Source organism: Erpetoichthys calabaricus, chromosome 4, assembly GCF_900747795.2.
Source record: "Erpetoichthys calabaricus chromosome 4, fErpCal1.3, whole genome shotgun sequence".
In the NCBI taxonomy this organism is placed as follows: Eukaryota; Metazoa; Chordata; class Cladistia; order Polypteriformes; family Polypteridae; genus Erpetoichthys; species Erpetoichthys calabaricus.
The window spans coordinates 161,474,360-161,496,427 of record NC_041397.2 but is presented as its reverse complement, the minus strand read 5'-3'; the positions used below and the strand labels follow the sequence as shown (position 1 = coordinate 161,496,427).

General features: G+C 41.0%; 1 protein-coding gene across 1 annotated transcript in view; it reads left to right on the top strand.

Annotated features, from left to right (window-relative positions):
- Positions 1 to 22,068, top strand: part of kpna3 (karyopherin alpha 3 (importin alpha 4)) — a 287,088-nt gene that overhangs the window by 67,799 nt on the left and 197,221 nt on the right. The window contains 1 exon segment of the mRNA XM_028790479.2: positions 14,870 to 14,959. Coding sequence (XP_028646312.1) covers positions 14,870 to 14,959 — 90 coding nt within the window.

The window sequence follows — 22,068 nt, the reverse complement described above, 5'->3', positions numbered from 1 at the left end:
CAATCTATTTCCCATATTTTACAATTTTTAAATAGTGAGTTTTCCTAAAGTAGTAATTGCTCAAAAATATTTTGTATTATTAGTTTAAAATATATTTTATAATTATTTGAATAGCCATAATTTAATGTATTACAGGAAATTGACAAATTTTTAACAATTGTTCTTGTATCTTTATTGTAAAAAGGAAAAAAATGTTTCAACTTTATCCAGAATGTAGCAATTTCCCATTAACAATTTAAGTAGTTCCTTGTTAAGTGGAGGTTCCACTCTGTATCTGTAAAGTGTAGAATATACGTTTTTTGCATTGTAGTGTTAATTGAAATTAATAGCAGTTACAATATCAAGGGCATTAATCAACAATTATTTTGTGATGATCACACATCTCTACTACTCCTTGTGAATTACCATGCCATATGTTTTTTTTTTTTTTTAAAAAAAAAGAGGATTTAAAATCTGCCCCACAGTACATCTCAAGTCAGCAAGGAATAAAGTTTTTTTTTATTTTTATTTTTTTGCTTTTGATCTGTACCTTGTTTCTAAAGTTATGTTTATCTTCGTGGTTTATTAAGCATAACTCTTTAATTCCTTTTTCATTGGTGTTGCCAATTGCTTGTATTTTTTAAATGAATAACATTTGTTTTAATTGTATAGTATTTGGCAAGTTTGAACCAGGTACAGTTCTGCATGATCCCTCCATCCTGCAGACTGGTTGATTTTACTTATGCTTCTATTGCAACAATGTCATGAAAACATTTAATTACCAAGTTAATCTGCTCATAATATTTATTTCCTTGCGAAAGTATTTGGACCCATGATCAACGATCTTATCTTCCTTAATAACAACTCATATGCTGAATTTTTACCTTCTGGGGACTCCCTCGTACTGCTGGGAGACTTCAATGCTCACGTGGGCAATGACAGTGAGACCTGGAAGGGCGTGATTGGGAGGAATGGCCCCCCCGATCTGAACCTGAGTGGTGTTTTGTTATTGGACTTCTGTGCTCGTCACGGATTGTCCATAATGAACACCATGTTAAAGCATAGGAGTGTTCATATGTGTACTTGGCACCAGGACACCCTAGGCCTCAGTTCAACGATCGACTTTGTGGTCGTCGTCGTCGGACTTGCGGCCACATGTCTTGGACACTCGGGTGAAGAGAGGGGCGAAGCTGTCAACTGATCACCACCTGGTGGTGAGTTGGCTTCAATGGTGGGAGAGGATGCGGGTCAGGCCTGGTAGGCCCAAATGTGTTGAGGGTCTGCTGGGAACATCTGGCAGAGCCCCCTGTCAGAAATAGCTTCAACTCCCACCTCCGGCAGAACTTTGACCACATCCCGAGGGAGGTGGGGGACATTGAGTCCGAATGGGCCATGTTCCGTGCCTCTATTGAGGCGGCTGACCGGAGCTGTGGCCGTAAGGTGGTCGATGCCGGTCGTGGCGGCAATCCCCGAACCCGTTGGTGGACACCAGCGCTGAGGGATGCCGTCAAGCTGAAGGAGTCCTACAGGACCCTTTTGTCCTGTGAGACTCTGGAGGCAGTTGATAGGTACCGGCAGGCCAAGCAGAATGCGGCTTTGGTGGTTGCCGAGGCAGAAACTCAGGCGTGGGAGGTGTTTGGGGAGGCCATGGAGAACGACTTTCGGACAGCTTCGAGGAGATTCTAGTCCACCGTCCGGTGTCTCAGGAGGGGGAAGCAGTGCAATGTCAACACTGTATATAGTGGGGATGGTGAACTGCTGACCTCGACTCGGGACGTTGTGGGTCGGTGGAGGGAGTACTTCGAAGACCTCCTCAATCCCACTGACATGCCTTCCAATGAGGAAGCAGAGCCTGGGGACTCGGGGGTGGGCTCCCCCATGTCTGGGACTGAGGTCACCAAGGTGGTCAAAAAACTCCTTCGTGGCCCCGGGGGTGGATGAGATACGCCCGGAGTTCCTCAAGGCTCTGGATGTTGTAGGGCTGTCTTGGTTGACACATCTCTGCAACATTGCATGGACATCAGGAACAGTGCCTCTGGATTGGCAGACTGGGGTGGTGGTCCCCCTCTTTAAGAAGGGGAACTGGAGGGTGTGTTCCAACTACAGAGGGATCACACTCCTCCGCCTCCCTGGAAAAGTCTATTCGGGGGTTCTGGAGAGGAGAGTCTGTCGGATAGTCGAACCTCGGATTCAGGAGGAACAGTGTGGTTTTCGTCCTGGTCGCGGAACAGTGGACCAGCTCTACACCCTTAGCAGGGTCCTGGAGGGTGCATGGGAGTTTGCCCAACCAGTCTACATGTGTTTTGTGGACTTGGAAAAGGCATTCGACCGTGTCCCTCGGGGAATCCTGTGTGGGGTACTCCAAGACTATGGGGTACCGGACCCCCTGATAAGGGCTGTTCGGTCCCTGTACGATCGGTGCCAGAGCTTGGTCCGCATTGCCGGCAGTAAGTCGAACCTGTTTCCAGTGAGAGTTGGACTCCGCCAGGGCTGCCCTTTGTCACCGATTCTGTTCATAACTTTTATGGACAGAATTTCTAGGCGCAGCCAGGGCGTTGAGGGGGTCCAGTTTGGTGGACTCAGGATTGGGTCACTGCTTTTTGCAGATGATGTTGTCCTGTTTGCTTCATCAGGCCGTGATGTTCTGCTCTCTCTGGATCGGTTCGCAGCTGAGTGTGAAGTGGCTGGGATGGGAATCAGCACCTCCAAATCTGAGACCATGGTCCTCAGCCGGAAAAGGGTGGAATGCCCTCTCAGGGTTGGTAGCGAGATCCTGCCCCAAGTGGAGGAGTTCAAGTATCTCGGGATCTTGTTCACGAGTGAGGGAAGAATGGAGCGTGAGATCGACAGGCGGATCGGTGCGGCATCCACAGTAATGTGGGCTCTGCGTCGGTCTGTTTAGGTGAAAAAGGAGCTGAGCCGCAAGGCGAAGCTTTTAATTTACCAGCCGATCTATGTTCCTACCCTCACCTAAGGTCATGAGCTATGAGTAGTGACCGAAAGAACGAGATCGCGAATACAAGTGGCAGAAATGAGTTTCCTCCATAGGGTGTCTGGGCTTTCCCTTAAAGATAGGGTGAGAAGCTCAGTCATCCGGGAGGGGCTCAGAGTAGAGCCGCTGCTCCTCCGCATCGAGAGGAGTCAGATGAGGTGGCTCGGGCATCTGATCAGGACGCCTCCCTGGTGAGGTGTTCCGGGCACGTCTAACCGGGAGGAGGCCTAGGGGAAGACCCAGGACACGCTGGAGGGACTATGTCTCCCGGCTGGCCTGGGAACGCCTTGGGATTCCCCCAGAAGAGCTAGAAGAAGTGGCCGGGGAGAGGGAAGTCTGGGCATCTCTGCTCAAGCTGCTGCCCCAGTGACCCGACCTCGGATAAGTGGAAGAGAATGGATGGATGGATGGATACTGAATTTTTTTTATAATTGAAATTTGTATGTGTATTTGAAAAATCGTAAGCAAGCAACATATTTCTTTTTATTCTTAAGTATTCAATCATCTTACTGTTTAAAGGATGAGTTAGATTTTTTTTATTTCTCCCCCCCATAGTCAGTTATTTATTTGCAAACATAGTATATATGCATTTGACGATGCCAGTCCCCTACAGACTCCCTCTTCCAGCATAGGAGTCTGTGGAACCAACACTGTCGATTAGTTATGACCGAGATGAGCTGACATGAGGGCAATTCACTGATGATGCCAGAGGATGGTGGAAAAAGTGCTCAAGTGTCTTTATTAAAAGCAACAAACAAAAACCGTTATGTCTAAACAAAAAGTGCAGTGCTCCACAGTTCCAGTAAACAATCCATAAAAACAGTGAAAAGTGGGAATAAAAAGCAATAAATAAATCTGTTAAAAATAAGTTAAAATGCAGTCTCTCTCCTCATGATCTCAGCACACCTCCATCTCTCATTCTCCCCGGCTCATCCATTGTTCGCGTAGCCAGCGGAGACCCAGCAGCTATGAGCTCCTTTCAGCCGATCTCCGTCTTGACTGCCTCCAGGCATCACAGCCAGACCTTCCGAGGTTGGCTGTCCTCCCTTCTTCCTTCGCTAAGACTGCCTTTGACATCCTTTTTAACCTCTTTTTCTGTTTCGATATTTTTCCTTTTCTTTTCCTCGATCGATCCCCATCTTTAATTTCTCCTTTACTTTTTCCTTCTCCTTTCCCCTTCTGCCGGCCTATATATATATATATATATATATATATATATATATATATACATATATATATATATATATATATCCATCCATCCATTTTCCAACCCGCTGAATCCGAACACAGGGTCACGGGGGTCTGCTGGAGCCAATCCCAGCCAACACAGGGCACAAGGCAGGAACCAATCCTGGGCAGGGTGCCAACCCACTGCAGGACACACACAAACACACCCACACACCAAGCACACACTAGGGCCAATTTAGAATCGCCAATCCACCTAACCTGCATGTCTTTGGACTGTGGGAGGAAACCGGAGCACCCGGAGGAAACCCACGCAGACACGGGGAGAACATGCAAACTCCACGCAGGGAGGACCCAGGAATCGAACCCAGGTCCGCAGGTGTCCCAACTGCGAGGCAGCAGCGCTACCCACTGCGCCACCGTGCCGCCCTTTATATATATATATATATATATATATATATATATATATATATATATATATATATATATATATATATATATATATATATATTAATTTAATATAATATAATATAAATGTATGTATGTAATATTATAAGTCTCTGTGGGCGCAGCACCTTAATCACACGCCGCAGGAAGCCAATGAAGCAATTGAGAACGACCGCACCCGCAGGTGCGACTCTCCCCAACTACCTCATTAACTCCCCGTGGTCGTGCAGTCGCGGCCACGGAGACTCACACGGCTTTATGGATTTAAAAACCTGGCCATATTTTATGAGCTCGCGGACCCACTATACCACAATGCATTTGCCGTACAAAATTGTGTTAAGTTCAAGCATTTTTTATAAGTTTAAAAAAAAAAAAAAAAAACATTTTGTCTGTACATGTGCTTTACAATGGAAGTCTAGAGACATGGAGAGGGAATGGAAATAAGCCTTAAAGCTTACTGAATGTGCTCATTTTTCAGTCAATAAAGTTTATAGTGCACTGATTATTTCCTTGATGACTTGTTTGTTTTTCTTATATTAAAAAAAAAAAAAAAAAGACACCAATATTATGAGATTTAGCTGTTTCAAAGTAGACACCCTTCCTCGGTCTTGTCTACCTCTGAAACAACCTTTCACCCCCAGAGAAATAGTCTCCTCTCACTTGCTTAATGACTCCTGAACATGCCATCACATTAGCTAAATGTCTTTATGAAAGTGGGAGAAAATGCAACTCTAATTTGGGGAGGACATGCATACTTCACAAAGAAAATGTGCAAGTTTGAGATTCAAGCCCAGAATGCTTCACCAGCAAAGCAGTATTTCAACCAATCCCGCATTTACACTGCCACTTATAAGAACTACATGTCTATTCAGTTTTTCACCTTGCTAGCAAACGACATTTCCATGCTTCACAGGTAAATTAATAGAATTAAGGATAATATTGAGCAACACATGACAAGAACAACGGGTCTGTTCCAGAAAGATTAGTTGATCCTGAATCTCGGAGTGCATCCTGGTTTGCTTTATCACGATTTTGCACCAGTGGATTAACCAGTGGGCGGCACGGTGGCGCAGTGGGTAGCGCTGCTGCCTCGCAGTTGGAACACCTGGGGACCTGGGTTCGCTTCCCAGGTCCTCCCTCCGTGGAGTTTGCATGTTCTCCCCGTGTCTGCGTGGGTTTCCTCCGGGCGCTCTGGTTTCCTCCTACAGTCCAAAGACATGCAGGTTAGGTGGATTGGCGATTCTAAATTGGCCCTAGTGTGTGCTTGGTGTGTGGGTGTGTTTGTGTGTGTCATGCGGTGGGTTGGCACCCTGCCCGGGAGTGGTTCCTGCGTTGTGCCCTGTGTTGGCTGGGATTGGCTCCAGCAGACCCCCGTGACCCTGTGTTCGGATTCAGCGGGTTGGAAAATGGATGGATGGATGGATTAGCCAGTTCCAGAATACAGGATTTCAGTCGGCTTGGAGAATTCCAGACACATTGATCACTATTTAAAGTGTGTTCACTCAAAATTTAGAAGTTAACCACTGAATAGTTGATCATCCAAAAGCCTGAGAAAGAGAGGGAACAATGTTCATGCCAGCACAGAAAGACGTGCTGGTAGCAGTGCACGAAGATTATTGGCACATCCAATTAAGAGGAGCAGCACGGCAGCAACTTCTAAGGAGATGGCGTGGAGCAATATCACCGTGAGTAAATGCGTAAAAGTTAATCCGTGAAATCCGTGTAAAGTTTTTCATTGTGTTGACGATGTTACTTTACTTGAAATGTTATATGCCCTTAAGAAAGCACTATATTCCGTTTTTGAAATATTAATGATATCAAAAATGTTTAAGACCCATGTTTATAAGTGTTCCGCATACATGGAGTTGTTCTAGTTGTTACTGTGGAATGTTTGCCTACCTGCACTGAACCCAGTACTATCTGGTTAATTACTGTCATGTACAAATATGAAACCATGGGCTCACCAAGTCTCACTCTTTGAATGGTAGCTTACCCTGTTCAAACTACAATATGATGCAGAAATAACATTATTGCTTTTTTACCCTGAATTGAAATTGTATTAATAAGCATATCAGGTATAGGTACCAGCTTCAGAGGCCTTTCCTTAGAAGTCAAGGGACTCCACCGAGCAGATGAAGGTGGGCAGTTATAATTGCTCAAAATTCCACAGTTATTTAAATTTGATTGCACTACCTACGAATCTGTGGAGTTCCTCTTTGATAGTGGTTATTTATTTCTGTTTCGCATTGATTCAAGTTCAAAGTCACAGTGTGTTAGCTCTTAATCATGTCATGTTTTAGAAAGGTTCTCGAATGTATTCAAATCTTGAATGTAGAACAGTAACATTCAAGCAGACATTCCTTTGGACATGCCAGAATGTCTAAGTGTGGTCTCTTTTTATATTTATCTGAATAGAATTTGGTAGAGGAGTTGTGCTTCTATGTCAATTGCTCATTCAGGAAGGGGCATGACATTATTAAGATTTTGTTAGCTTTTTCTGTTTCTGAAATATTGTATTTGGGAGCAGCATTTCTGATAGGACATTTACAAACTTTGATTTTCTAATTGGATGCTCTGCTGTGGGATCACGCAATTCTGGCTTAATTTGTTTCAGTAACAGGTTTGACTAACCCTGGTTTCTGGAGAAGACCCTTGGTGTTTGACTGAACAGTCCGCATAAGTTCAGACTAGGGAGGTCATGTTTTACTATCGTTCTGCAATTATGAGGAAGCAATAAAAAGGGGTCAAGCCATGATGGTTGTACATTGATCAGAGTACATCTTTCAGCTCTATAAAAGGAGGCAGTCACTCCCATTAGTTTTTGTGTGTGTGTGTACTATATATGAATGTATGTTTATAAAAAAAAAAATACCCACACATTAGCTGTCAGACAGTGGGTGTCAGTTCTGTTAGTTAATCAGGTATATCAAAAATACTCGGTAACTAAATAAATGCTTTTCTGTATCCAAAATTTGTAGTTTTATTTTAGCAAGAGCTAATATAATTGGCAGGCAGAAGGTTGTAGTGTTTAAATTTTTGGATATAAGACTTCAAACCTTGAGATTGTGGGTTCAAATCCTGTTACCGACACTTTGACCATGAGCAAGTCACTTAACCTGCCTGTGCTCCAATTGGGGGAAAAAAAAAAAAAATCCAAGCAATTGTACCTCAAATGTCCTTAAGGCTTTGGATAAAGGCCTTAGTCATATAATAAGTACAGAAATAATATTAATATTTGGTCACTGGGGCTCCTTTCTCTTGAATTTGCTGTACACAATTCTCCAAGAATAAAACATTTTTGCATTAGGTTAATTCATGCTGTTTTCTGTTTTCCAAGTGACATGGCTTTTGTTGATGGTCAAAACAGTTTTATAGGAAAGTGTATTCTTTTGAATTGAAGTGGTTAATCAGTAAGAATAATGTGAAATTCGAGAATATACAAGGATTGATGATTAAGTTTGCAAACTCACCCTAGAAAAAGTGCTGCATACCTCGTTGCTGAATATCGCTACGATCACTATGAACTACTCCTATTGGGAAGCTATGCATCAACACCAGCGCTAGTCCACCCTTCAAAGCAATTTGGAACTTTCTTTCTGGAATGGCCATTATAGCTGTTGTATTACACTTGATGTCCTGAATGTCATCTCATTATTTCCTTTTTCTTCGGGTAAAGAAAATAGTCATTGGGGGCCAGTTCAGGTAAGTAGGGAGGGTGTTCCAATACAGTTATTTGTTTACTGGCCAAAAACTCCCTCACTGACAGTGCCGTGTGAGCTGGTGCATTGTTGTGATGCAGAAGCCATGAGTTGTTGGCGAAAACTTCAGGTCGTTTTTGTCTTTTTCATACGCCTTTTCAGCACTTCCAAATAGTAAACTTGGGTCGGTCGGTCGAAACTCATAATGAATAGTCCTACTAACATCAGAAAAGGTTAGTAACATTGTTCTGACTTTTGATTTGGACTGATGGAACTTTTTTGGTCTCGGAGAATTGGCTGACTTCCATTGTGCACTTTGACTGTTTGTTTTAAGGTTGTATTGGTACACCCATGTTTCATCACCAGTGATAACACGGCCCAAAACATTGTCTTGCCTTTCCAAAAGGACTTGGCAAATTTAGACTGTTTTTGTTCATTGGTGAGCTCCTTCAGGACCATTTTTGCACACACCTTTCTCATTCCAAGATTTTCAGTTGAAATTTTCCTGTTTCTCTGTCGATGATTACTTGGTCTGCTATGCTGTTCACTGTCAGCTGACGATTTTGACGCACAGTTCAATTAATGTTTGCAATGTTTTTGTCGGTTCTGTTTACTGGCCGTTCTGCCCTCTCTTCTTCAGTGACGCTCTCTCTCCCCTCAGAAAAACATTTAATCCATTAGTACACGGCCATTTCCTTCATGGCATTATCCCCATAAACTTGAAATAATATGTCCCTGATTTAACTTCCGCTCTTACCAAGTTTAACAAGAAATTTAATGTTTGTTTGTTGCTCTAATGCAAACTCAAGACATTCTCGTGACAACAATAATGAATGCCATTCAGCAAGACACTGCCACACGTCGACATGAACACAGCTGTGAGACACTGATTATGAAATCTTATGAACCCAAGGTTATGAAACCTTATGAAGCTGTTTGTACAGTGCTGCCAACCTAAGTACACAGTGCCAAGTTCACAAACTTAATTGTTAGACTTGTATTTTTTGATGTTTGAATTTCATTACATTGTTCACTTGAGTGCAGTATTTTTTTGTTTTTTGTTAGCTGCATGTAATCCCCCTTTAAAGTCTGCATATGTTAATGTATGTTCAAAGCAGGTTTTGAAGTCCGGGCTTGTTCCAAGGTTCCCCATGGAGATGAGAGTGTGCTCACAGCCTTTTGAGAAATCGAAGAGTGGGGTCAAGATTAATTTAAGTATTTTTGGAGAAATGTTGTTATCTTTCTGGTAGGCAATGCCTAAGGCTGACTTTAACTTAGGCTGCATATCTGGTCTCTTTACAGTGGCATGACTAAAACAATTGCTGACAGGTGTGCCAACAAAAGAGCACCATGACACATTTATAAACAAATCTGCTCAGTGACGCATGCTTTTACCTAGTAAAGCATCCTTGTATTGTGCATTCTATAATTCTACAAACAAAACTTACAAAATATAATGTGCCAAGAAACGTCATACCCAAATGGAGAAGTGTAACAATGCAGGTTCGCTGCATGCTCCCATCTTCTGTCCGGGAGCCCTTGAACCCAACAACGTTAGTAATGTCACCGATGAGCTCGCAATGAGGCACAACAATGGATCAAGGGGATGGTGTGCAAAAGTGGCAAGTGCTTTTATTTAAAAACCACAAACAAAACAGCGTCCAAATAGAGTGCAGTGCTTCAAAAGTCATTTAAATAAATAATCGAATAAAACCAGAAGTGAAACGAGGAGGTTAAAATTCATTAGAAAAAAATCTTAAAAACAACGAGGTTAAAACAATGCAGGAAGCAGTCTTTTAACACAAAGCCCGGTGCTTCTTTTACCTGGCGGCTCTCCTGCTTCTCCCATTTGAGCCTCATAACAGGAGAGTCGCCCTTCTACAGCTGGCCTTCTCTCCACATGACTGATCTGGAGGCAGCCTGATCCCTGGCTTCGGTTCCGCTCTCCCGATCGAGACTTGGCTTTAAACCCAACGGCCAGGACGCTCACGTTGGGTCTCCTACATCCAAACCTCCCGACTCCTGCTGCCTTCTTGGCCTTACGCAGCCAGCCGCCCTTCTCCGGTCACTCCAGCACAATGATCGCTCAGCTGGAGTGACTGTTTCTTTCTGCCCCACCGAGTGTTGGCCAAACACTCTTCTTGGGGCTCACCTTCCAGCTGCCTGCCTGCCTGTGAGCACACACTCTTGTGCTCTCTCTCGTCGCTGCTTCCTGCTCTCCTACAACCTCTGTTTCTTTCTTTCATCTTCCATCCTAGCCGCCTCGTGCTTCTATTTATTAAGAGGACGTGGCAGTTGTGGCAAATCAGCAGCCCCAAGAACAACCACGGATGCGGACGGTTTCTCACCTGTGCACTTAGGTGAGAAACACCCACATCACGAATCATCCCGGGAGCTGCTTCAGCCACACAACCACCACGCCCCCTCGCTAAGCTGCGAGTGTGGTGATTATTTATTAAAATTGGCCTTTTTGACGGGAGCTGTGGACCCGCTATACCACAAGAAGTCCTACTCAATAACAAAGTGAGTAGAAATGTCCATTTGTCTAAGCGTTGATGCTATCTGTGGGTCCCTCTGGGATCCACAGTCACTTCAAAAGCAGCAATCTCCCTTCTCATTACAAGGTACATAACCAAAGGTTTATACTAATTATAGGCAATCCCCTGTAAATCTAATGTGACATTTTAAATTGTACTGTGCAGTTAATGTTTAATTTGCATTGTTTTGTATTGTGGCACATTTGTTAGGCACGGCATGTTAATTGGGTTTTGGTGGTGCATCCTCTTGCATCAAGCAAAATATGGAAAGTGATATTCACTGCAAGCTGTAATTTTGTGCTGAAATACAACTGAACACCAGCAAAACCAAGGAACTGGTGGTGGATTTTAGGAGACCCAGGCCCCTCATGGACCCCGTGATCATCAGAGGTGACTGTGTGCAGAGGGTGCAGACCTATAAATACCTGGGAGTGCAGCTGGACGATAAATTGGACTGGACTGCCAATACTGATTCTCTGTGCAAGAAAGGACAGAGCCGCCTGTACTTCCTTAGAAGACTGGCATCCTTCAACATCTGCAGTAAGATGCTGCAGATGTTCTATCAGATGGTTGTGGCGAGTGCCCTCTTCTACGCAGTGGTGTGCTGGGGAGGCAGCATTAAGAAGAAGGATGCCTCACACCTGGACAAACTGGTGAGGAAGGCAGGCTCTATTGTTGGCATAGAGCTGGACGGTTTGACATCCGTAGCAGAGCAACAGGCACTCAGCAGGCTCCTATCAATTATGGAGAATCCACTACATCCATTAAACAGTGTCATCTCCAGACAGAGGAGCAGTTTCAGCGACAGACTGCTGTCACTGTCCTGCTCCACTGACAGACTGAGAAGATCATTCCTCCCCCAAACTATGCGACTCTTCAATTCCACCAGAGGGGGTAAACGTTGAACATTATTCAAGTTATTGTCTGTTTTTTACCTTCATTTTTTATTACTCTTTAATTTAATATTTTTTGCTGCTGGAGTATGTGAATTTCCCCCTGGGATTAATAAAGTATCTATCTATCTCTATCTCTATCTCTATCTCTCTAAATACAAAAGCAGCACATCCTATAAGGCTTTACAGCATTGTATGCTGTACAGTGGGCATGCTGCTGGGTAGGTCAGACTGGCATATAACCATATTGGCACTATTAACCCAGAGGGTGAGCAAAATGGGCACATAAACTAGAAATGTTAAGTAAAAACAGGTAGCCAATGTGATTCACTATGACCACAGGCCAAGTTCATAATGATAAAACAAGACAGATTGCAGATTAAAGCTGTTGACTGCAAACACTTGAAGCTGCTTATCAGTTATCTTAAGGTAGGCTACCGTAGTCCATGTAGAGGCACTGTCACCAGTTGTGCATAGAAATATTTTGCTGAGAAGAAACAAACCAAAAATTAAGCTAGAAATGACCAATACGCTTTTGTTTACAATTGACATTTGGGCAATGATCTCAACTGACAGTTTTATCACAGAATCTTCTACTACGTAAATGAGGGCTGACGGGTGAAGCTGGTAATACAACAGACACAAATTTTTAGTGTAGTTGAGCCCACAGGTGTCTGAACTTCCTATAGTGAAAACAAAGGGCAGTAAGTCCAGGCTTGCTTTACCAGAGAATGAGAGAAGATTGGAATATTAGCCTTCACATTAAAGAATTTGGAGAAAAAGGAATTGGAGAAGTCATCCTGTGCAGTTACAAAAATGGGGGGGGGGGGGGGGTAATGGAAAGATGCTGTAATGAATTCAGACCTTTTTATTTTGTCCTTTTAATAAAAAAATGAAAAGCCTTTGTTTGAGTTTGGACCCCAAGTTTGTGTTAAGTACAGAAGGTTACATTTTCAACTTGAAAATGAAAAGATAAAGAAGAATTTGAAATCGCTGCTCCGTAAACAATAGGCTTGTTAGCTAAACTAAATTTTGTCTTTTTCTTGTAAACTTAAGCATGTTTCCCTTGTCTTCTTGATGAACCTCTTACGAACATTTGGTACATTTGCGGCTTTTTTTTTTTTTTTTAAAGGCTTTTATGGTTTTTATTTTATCTGTATCCGAATTGGCCAATCCAGTAACATGAAATTAGTGATTGGTATTGGCCTAAAAAACCTACTTGTAGCTCTCCTAACTGACAGATATACTGACAAATTAACTACTCCATTTGCAGCACCTTGTTACTTGAAGCTTAAACAATTTTTTATGCATAGTACATTTATTGGAAAATTTAGCCTTGCAGCATTATCTGTGTTCATAATCGGAGCATGTCTTCAAGGATTTATCCTGTCGATTATGACATGATAAAAATTTGCATCACCAGTGGAGAGTCATCGAATAACTATTATTACAATATAAAACTTTTTTTTAATATGATCAGTTCATCAAAATATACAATAAATGTATAAATAGACTTGAATAAATGTGTGCCAACGGCAAACTATAAGATTTTTATTTATTTGTGGAAACTAGTTTGGAAGAAATTTAATGGGCACTCTCCACTTTGTGTCCTGTATAGGCAGTAAACACTGGCAGGAGAAAGCATCAGTCATTCTTTATTATCCAAGTTTTGCAAGAGGTAACCCACACAGCGCAAGCAAGTGCTACAAAGGAGGGGAGCTTGTCAAGTGCAATTGAATGAAAGACTGGTTTCTTCACCAGTGAATGAGGGTTAGAGGAAGATCTTCACTTCAAATGCAAAAATGAAGCTTTCACTGTATGTGGCTAGAAGTGGGTGAAATCTTTGGTTAAAGAAGATAAACTCGGTTTCAATGCACTGCTCACCTTGGGGTATACCTGTGCAAATTGCATATCTCATTAATGAAAGAGAGGAAACTTGATTTATTTAAAAGTATACATCCTTGGTTGTTTAAAAGTACCAGTATTACTTTGATTGACTTGTGGATTTACTGCATCTTACAAAAACTTTGTAAATTGCTATGGTGCAGCCTGCTGTTGTAGGCTATGTAGGAATATCAACAGCAGGACAAACACAACAGGGAAGAGTGGTGGCTCTGAGGCTAAGGATCTGTGCTGGTATCCAGAAGGTAGCCGGTTCGAATCCCCATCACTGCCAAAAGAGATCCTACTCTGCTGGGCCCTTGAGCAAGACCCTTAACCTGTAATTGCTCCAGGGGCTGACCCTGCGCTCTGACCCCAAGGGGTATGCGAAAACTAACAAATTCCTAATACAAGTAATTGTATAAGGCGAAATAGAGAACAAAAAAAAAGTCTGTCCTGCCATATTCTGTACCAAGATTAGTAATATTCTATAAGTTGCAAATTGCATCTTAAAAGGCTGTTGCCAATATTGCAATGGCTTTGTTAACCAAAGGAAAAAGAATGTATGGTAGTTATTTCCCATTCTTGCTGATGTGCTGTTTACATTTTGCAACATCTGTTAAAAAGTTTTAGTGTATGATAAGCTATTAATTGGACATCATGTCTGTAATGTCATGTGTATACTGTTATCAAAGAAGAAACTAAGTTGTCTTTGAATAAACACAATTGTGGGATAAAAAAAAAATCAGTTCTGTGCATCCATCTGGATTAGAGGTGAACAAAAGGTATAACTGACATTACCCACCTGATGGCAGGAGGAACATTAAGAGTAGATGCTAAAGTTGTATTTTACGTTATGCTGTGTTAGTGAATTTTTCAAGGGGTTTCAGTCTGTTTTGAGTGTGACACTAACTACTTAGGGGAGAAAAAATTTGCTTCACAATATTGAGCAGTACAGAAACTTAATTGTTAGTGCTTTTGGATTTCACTGGAACTGTATTGGAATCCTGGGTCCAGTTTGTGTGTGTGGTGTTGTTTTTTGATATCTAGCTTGTGCCTGACATACCATGCCAACATGCTTGGTTCTTTACAGATCTGTGAATTGAGAATAACACTTGCTAAAAGTGAAAGGATGAATTGACAACTGTAAGGAATGTGTGTAGGGGAGCATGCATTTCTTTTTTTGTGTTGTGTGAGGTTTTAATGCATTTATTTTAATGCTGACATAATAGTACAAATTCTGAATTTGTTTTTCAGAACAAAAGAGATGAGCACTTATTGAAAAAAAGAAATGTACCGCAAGAAGAAAGTTTAGAAGACTCTGATGCTGATGCAGATTTCAAGGCGGTATGTAAGAGTTATTTTGCTCTTTCTTTTAATTTTAATTTGAAATTGTTTTTTTTTTTCTTCAGCTTATTGAATAGTTCATTTGACCAGTAATTTTAGTTACAGAAGTTTTCTTATGCCTTAGATAATAAGGTTAATGATACAGTACATCAAGCACTTTCTTTTTAATTGTGATTATAATTGTTTGCTGTAATGTAATTAATTAGTAGTACCTTAAATACAAATGATACTTTCATTTATTTGCTTAATAAAAACCGCCAAAGTGTTGCCAAAGTGTTTGAAAAGACAGTTTAATTCCTTCACTGAAGATATTTAACATTTATCTATTTGTTATTCTCAGACTCGGTCCAAACATTTGTGTATATTACATGGCGACAATTTGGTGTGTGTGTGTTTTTATTTTATTTATTATCATTATTTACTAAAAAGCACATTAGTGAGTCTGATGGTTAAGTATTTGTAGCCTTTCATTATTGTGCCATTTCCCTGGGTGTCTGCATTGCAAATTATTATTCAGATGCAGTCAAGAGAAGAGACTACATAGGAATAAATAGGAAAATAAGAGAATTATTTATAGCTAAAACATATATACAAATATGTATAAATATTTTATAAATGTAAAAATTATTTTGCTTTTCTGAATGTAACTGATCGTGAAACTGGTTTTAACAAAAACCTGTCTCTCATAGTATGCCCAGGACTGAGTTTGACAACCTCTTACCGTGTTTCACTTGAGTCTAGGAGCATGTTGGGCATTAATTTCCAAATACTTTCAAAACAAATGTCATTCTTCAGCATACTTTTTGTCCAAGGCCACATACTAAACAAAAATTACATTATTACTTTGTTTCCTGTACATCTTATATACAAAAAGGCAGAAGAAGAAGTAGCATATAATAAGTTATTTTATTTTAGACATGAACTAATATCCAACCCAAAATGAAGAAAGGGGAAAGAAGAAAATAGAATTGTTACCATATAAGCACTATCTTGACTGTTTTTGCCGCTAGACCTTGGACCACCTAAATGTAAGGGCCATCGCAACAGGCTAATAGACTGTATACTTACTGTTGGACTCGGGTCAGACAACCAACTATAGTTAATGGCCAAAAGTGTGTGGACATCTGACCACTACACCGATGTGTGCTTGTTGGACATGCCATTGCAAAACCATTGGTATTAATATGGAGTTAGGCCTCTGCAACCCCTTCCTTTTGTGGCAGTAGCATCCTCCACTTTGGAGTGTCTGTGGGAATTTGTGCCCATTCAGCCAAATGAAACATTTTGAGGCCAGATACTGATGTTGGATGAGAAGACCTGCCTCACAGTTTGCATTCTGGTTCATCTCATAGGTGTTTAATAGTGTGCTCTGTGCAAGCCACCAGAGTTCCTCAACAACCAACCCATCAAACTACTTGTTTTTGGAACCGACGTTGTGCTCCGGGGCACAGCTATGCTATAACAGAACAGGACTTTCCCCCACCCAACTATTGCCACCATTTGCAGATGTACATTTGTCTAAGATGTCTTTTGTATGCAGTAGCATTAAAGGTAACCTTCATCGGGTGGGGGGATAAAAGCAACCTAGCCCAAACCCTGACAAACAGCCATAGATAATTAACCCACCTCCAAAAAAGTTTACAGTAAGCAACTATGCAGTCTGGAAGGTAGTTCTTTCCTGACTTTTGCCAAAACCTAGATTTGTCCATCAGACTGCCAGATTGTGAAGCATAATTCATTACTCCAGATAACACAACCTTTACTGTGAACTACAAGAAGTATTAATCCATTTTGTAAAAGAAAAAAATATTTTAAATACTTTGGTCCCACACAAAGCTGTTTTTTAACAGGGTAATTTTAACTTATATTAGGGGTTGCAAATCCAGTGTAAATACGTTAATTAATTTATGTGGACTGCAGTTGCATCACTGTGGCCTGGTAATTTCATATCAAAAGTGTTGTCATTGAATCAGGATTACTTCATATTTGTTTATTTCTTATTTAATTTTTTTAACATATTTTCTCCAAAATGTTTGTATGTCCTCAGATTGGCCACCAGGAGGCAACTGAAACATGTACTGCAATACTTTATTAAAAAAAATAAATAAATAATGTGTTTCATGGCTAGTAATAAGAAAAATACCAATGTGGTCATGTTGTGTTTTTATGAAAAAGAGTTTTAATATAATCAAGATCAGAGTTCATTAATAGCTGTAAATTACAATTTTAAATCTGAGATACCACTTTGGCATGGTGCATGTCTACCACCCCAGTCTGAGTCCCCAAATAACCAGTAAAAGCAACCCCATACACTTTCCTTTGGTTGTTGGTATTGGTAGGACTTTATCATTACTTTCTAGTTATTAAGGATTTTAACCAGAAGTTGGAACAGACGGACAGTTTTGGATGGCTTATCTCGATGACTTACTAACTTGAGATGCAGGCAACTCTTAAGTCTATCACATTTTTATATTATTCTGGAAACTCTGATGTATCATAAGAGATGTGTTTATAACTAGATTGCAGAATGTTGCTGTACATTCTAAACATCTCTCTGATGTATTTGGCTTATTTTACTGGAAATAATCTGTGATAGATACAAAGCCAGTATTTATTTCTACAAAACTTCTGTTTTCACTAAATTGTACAAGTTTACAGTTCCCTCTATCCTCTGTCTACTTAATATCCTGGTACTACATCTTCTCAGCTCATGATTGTGAAGCACTACTGTTACCCAGCTGACTTAGTTCAGAATATACAGTATATAACACCCACTGCCTTAGAAAGCAAACAATATATTCAGAAACCATTTCTCTCCACAGGTTGCAAGGTTAATAACAGTCCATTGTAATAGCAAATTCTGTATGTGTTCTTGTATGTTGCTGATCATCAGGTCATAAATACTGTAGATATTCTTGTATGCAGTGTATTGAATGGTATATAATATTTATATGTTGCATTCTTGCATATGTTGTCTATTTATTCATATTGTGTCACTCACTATTCTGAGTAGATATGCAAATAAGAATTTCATTGTACTATGTACACATAGTACATCTATAAGTGTATTATTGTTGTTACCTGATTTAAGAAGACTGTTAATTATAATAGTGACTAGGATTGTCATAATACCAAAATTTTTTTGACACTCTTACCAGTGAGTACTCAATACCTTTCAATAACCATGGGAAAAACAGAATTCCCATTAAATGGGAAGTACATCAATTATTCAAGTGAACAATATTGTGCCTTTTTTCGAAAAAGAATATAAAATACAGTACACACCCAAAATTTGCCGGGGTTACGTTCCTAGAGCACGAATTGTGAAAAACCGCGACTTTTGGATGTGGTTAAAAAATGCCTTTTAAATGCCTATTTTTATAGTTTCAACCCTAAATACAGTATGCCCCCAAAGCACTTTAATTTCATTGCAAACTCAGCTTAATACATTAATACATTACCTAAAAAATTACCTTAATACATTACCTAAAAACAGAATGTAAAGTTAAACCCATATACTGTACAGTACTGTACTGCTATGTCTCCTGCGGTGCTAGAATGTAAAATACCGATGTTACCGCTATATGTACTGTAATTCATGCAAGCGTGTTTTCTTTGGTATAAGTAGAGTAAATACATAATAATAATTTAATTTAATTAAAATAAAGTAAAATGTACGGGTACTCGCCAGTGATGAATGAAGATGAAGTAGCTGTGCAGTACGATGCAGAGGATTTAAAACTCCTCGGGTGGCGCCTCTTCTTCAGGCACTTCAGGAGGAGTTGTATCTTTTGGATGGGTGGTCTTCTGGTGGGGTTTCGTGCTGGCTTTTCTTTATAGGTTTCAGGAACATTGTGATGGGAAGTTGCTACATTGTCTCCTGTAGCAAACTGCTGGTACAATTTCCGTGCTTTCTCATGGATTATGTTGCCATCCAAGGGGATGTTCTTCTTCCTGCAGTCGGTGATCCACAATGCCAAGGCAGATTCCATCCTAACGATATTTTTATTCCTTATGGTCGTTACCTTTTTGGCACTATCTCACAGAAACTTAGAGATACTGTACTCCAGATCGCTGCTTCGTTCTTCTTTATGTAGCGTGCGGTGCTTTCATTAATGCCATAGTGGCGCGCTACTGCAGCATAACTTTTTAGTTCCTGGAGCAAATCCAGTAGTTCAACCTTCTCCTGGAGTGTTTTAAAGTTTTTCTGGCGCTTAGGCTCAGTGCCAGAAGCTTTGGAAGGTGCACGGCGTTTCAGCATCATCTTGTGTGTTTAAGAATAACAAAATGAGTACAATAACAAAGTGGAAAACACGAGGACATTCAGCTGGAGATGTCACAGGGCAGCAGTTAATCAGCATCAAGGAGAAATTAATAACGCTCTTGGATTGGCTACTTTTACCATCCCAAACCACGTTTCCCTCAGCGGTGGTAAACCCACTCACCTGGAGATGCGTCACAGAGCAGCAGTCAATCGGCAGCAAGGAGAAATGAATAACGCTCTCGGATTGGCTATTTTCACTATCCCAACCCGCGTTTCCCTCAGCGGTTGTTTCCTGTTCTCTCTACAGCACAGTATTGCAACAAAAAAAGCCGTAAAAAACTGTGAAGGATATTTGCGCTTTCCATTAACAATTAATAGTTAGGTTCTAAGGAAAAATCCACGAACGACTGTGTCCATGTAGCTCAGAGTATGCTTTAGCAATTTCACGTTCTGGAATTGTTCTTCTTTTAAGAAACAGCCTTAACAAAATTACCCTTAAACAATCAGGTTCGAACAGGTCCAAATAGTAATTAACTCACTACCGGTAAAACCTTTCAAAACATTTTTGCTGATGAATTTATGATTGCCCAACAGAAAGATCAGTATAGCTGTTCTAAAAATCATATTTTTTCATCTCCTAAAACGTTCCTCATTCATAGCTGCTAGCACTTTAAGAATGTATTCCATTAAATAGTCAAGTGTGGGTGTAATTTTTATAGCGTTTGTGGACGAAGTGTCGAGACAACAGCAGGCAGACCAATTTTGAACAAACAGAAATCTTTTTATTTCTTTTTCTTCTTGGAAAGCAGAGGTCTGTTACAGAGCCTGTCAGCTTGCAAAAGACCCAAAAAGGGGCGTGAGCGGTATTTTTATAATAGAGATCTTCAAAGAAACAGTAAAAAAATAAGCTCAGTTTCATCCAAAGGTCACAGAACATTCTTACACAATTTGTTGATTACAACGGTAAGCAGAAATTCTAATCTTTTCTTATATTTTTAATTAAGCTTATCAGAAAACTTGTCATACGTTTGGCATCTTAATTGGACGATAACCAGACACTGCTGAGACAAGCCGGGAAGCAGCCAAGAGCTGCATTCCACGCTAGCAGCCTTACTCTAAATAAGCACGCTTATTTTATCGGTTTTAAAAATACCTAGCCGCACAGAGAACATGCAGATTTTCATACAGAAGCTAGCAATAGATTTTAAATTCCATTCCACATTCTCCCCTTTTTAAACTTAAAAGTTTAATAATAAGAAGGTTTAAGCTAAACAGTCCTGATCGAGGGAAGACTGGGAAGAGAATTGGGCCTGGGGAAGAAGATGCATGCGTTGTGTGTGGAGGAAATAGGCTTTAGTTATTGAGGCAGTGAAAAACCTCTGGATAAAATAACAGATTAACGGAATTCCACAACAGCAAATCAAATGAATAACAGTTAAAGCAACTAAAAGGGAAACAAAAATGGATTTGAACCATTGGCCCCAAGAGCCAAAAGTGGATATAAACCATTCAATCTCCATTTGTCTTGTCCACTGGACCCACAGGGAGCAAAGGAACAAAAGTCAATCTGGAATGAGGCAGTTTTCCCTATTTGGAAAGTTAACGTGGGAAAGTCCCCATGTATTTGCTTCAATTGGCGAGTCAGATTGTCACCACCTGTTTGTCCTTGTCCTAAAGTGAGAAGGATAGAAAAGATTAGGACTAGCCGAGTTATGGATGCCATTTTTTTGCAATGCGACACGTGAATCTAGGCAGGAAGTCCTTCGACTTTAACGGCGTGAGGTGTGGATAGCAGCACTTGGAATGGTCCCCTCCAGCGAGGTTGATGCCAGTGCTTCCTTCGGGTGTCTCTGACCAGTATCCAGGTTCCCAAGGGAATCTGTGACTCCATTGGTGGAGGACTAGTTCGCCAAGCCTGGTTAACCTGCTCATGGACCTCCTTCAGGGATGCTCGGAGACCTGTAAGACTGGAAAGAAGATCATTGTCCACAGTATGCAGATTGACATTGCCAACGACCATGCCGACAGGCATGGGTTGTCCAGTCAGAATTTCGAACGGCGGCAGTCCCAACTGCCGGTGTGTCCTCCCTCTCAATCCCATTAAGGCCAGGGGTAAAGCGTCAGGCCAGGTTAAATTCATCTGCTCACAGATCTTAGCCAATTTAGATTTCAGGGTGCCATTACACCTTTCTACTATACCTCCGCTTTGAGGGTGGTACTTGCAATAGTGATGCATGTTAATTTAGACCCAGGTGGTTATTTCATTGATTACTGAATTCACAAAATGGGTACCATTATCAGTCTGCAATTTTTGTGGTATTCCCCATCTTGGGATGCTTTCTTTTATCAAGGCTTTTGCCACAGTTTTGGCGTCTGCATGTTTGGAAGGGAAAGCTTCCACCCATCGGGAGAAGACATTGACAATTATCAAGCAGTATCGGTACCCTTTAGATGGTGTTAGTTCAATGAAGTCCATTTGAAGATGTTCGAATGGACCCATTGGGTTAGGTGTGACGGCGGGACTTACCGGGGTACCCTTTCCTACATTAAATTTTTGACATAGCGCACATCGCCTGCAGAATTGCTCTGCATACGTAGAGAAGCCTACGGCTTCCCAATGTCTCTCGACATCTTGAATCATGGCATCTTTTCCGGCATGGTCCAGACCATGTGCGATTTTTGCCATACCTGAGAAAGAAGCTTTTGGGAGGAAAGGTTTCTTATTTTGCTTGTGAGTCCAGACCCCATCAGAGAGGGATCCTTTTGGACCATTTTCTCTTTTCTCTGTCCGTGGCTGCACTCTGTAAAGAGATAATTTGATTATCAGGGTCTTTGTCATCTTTCT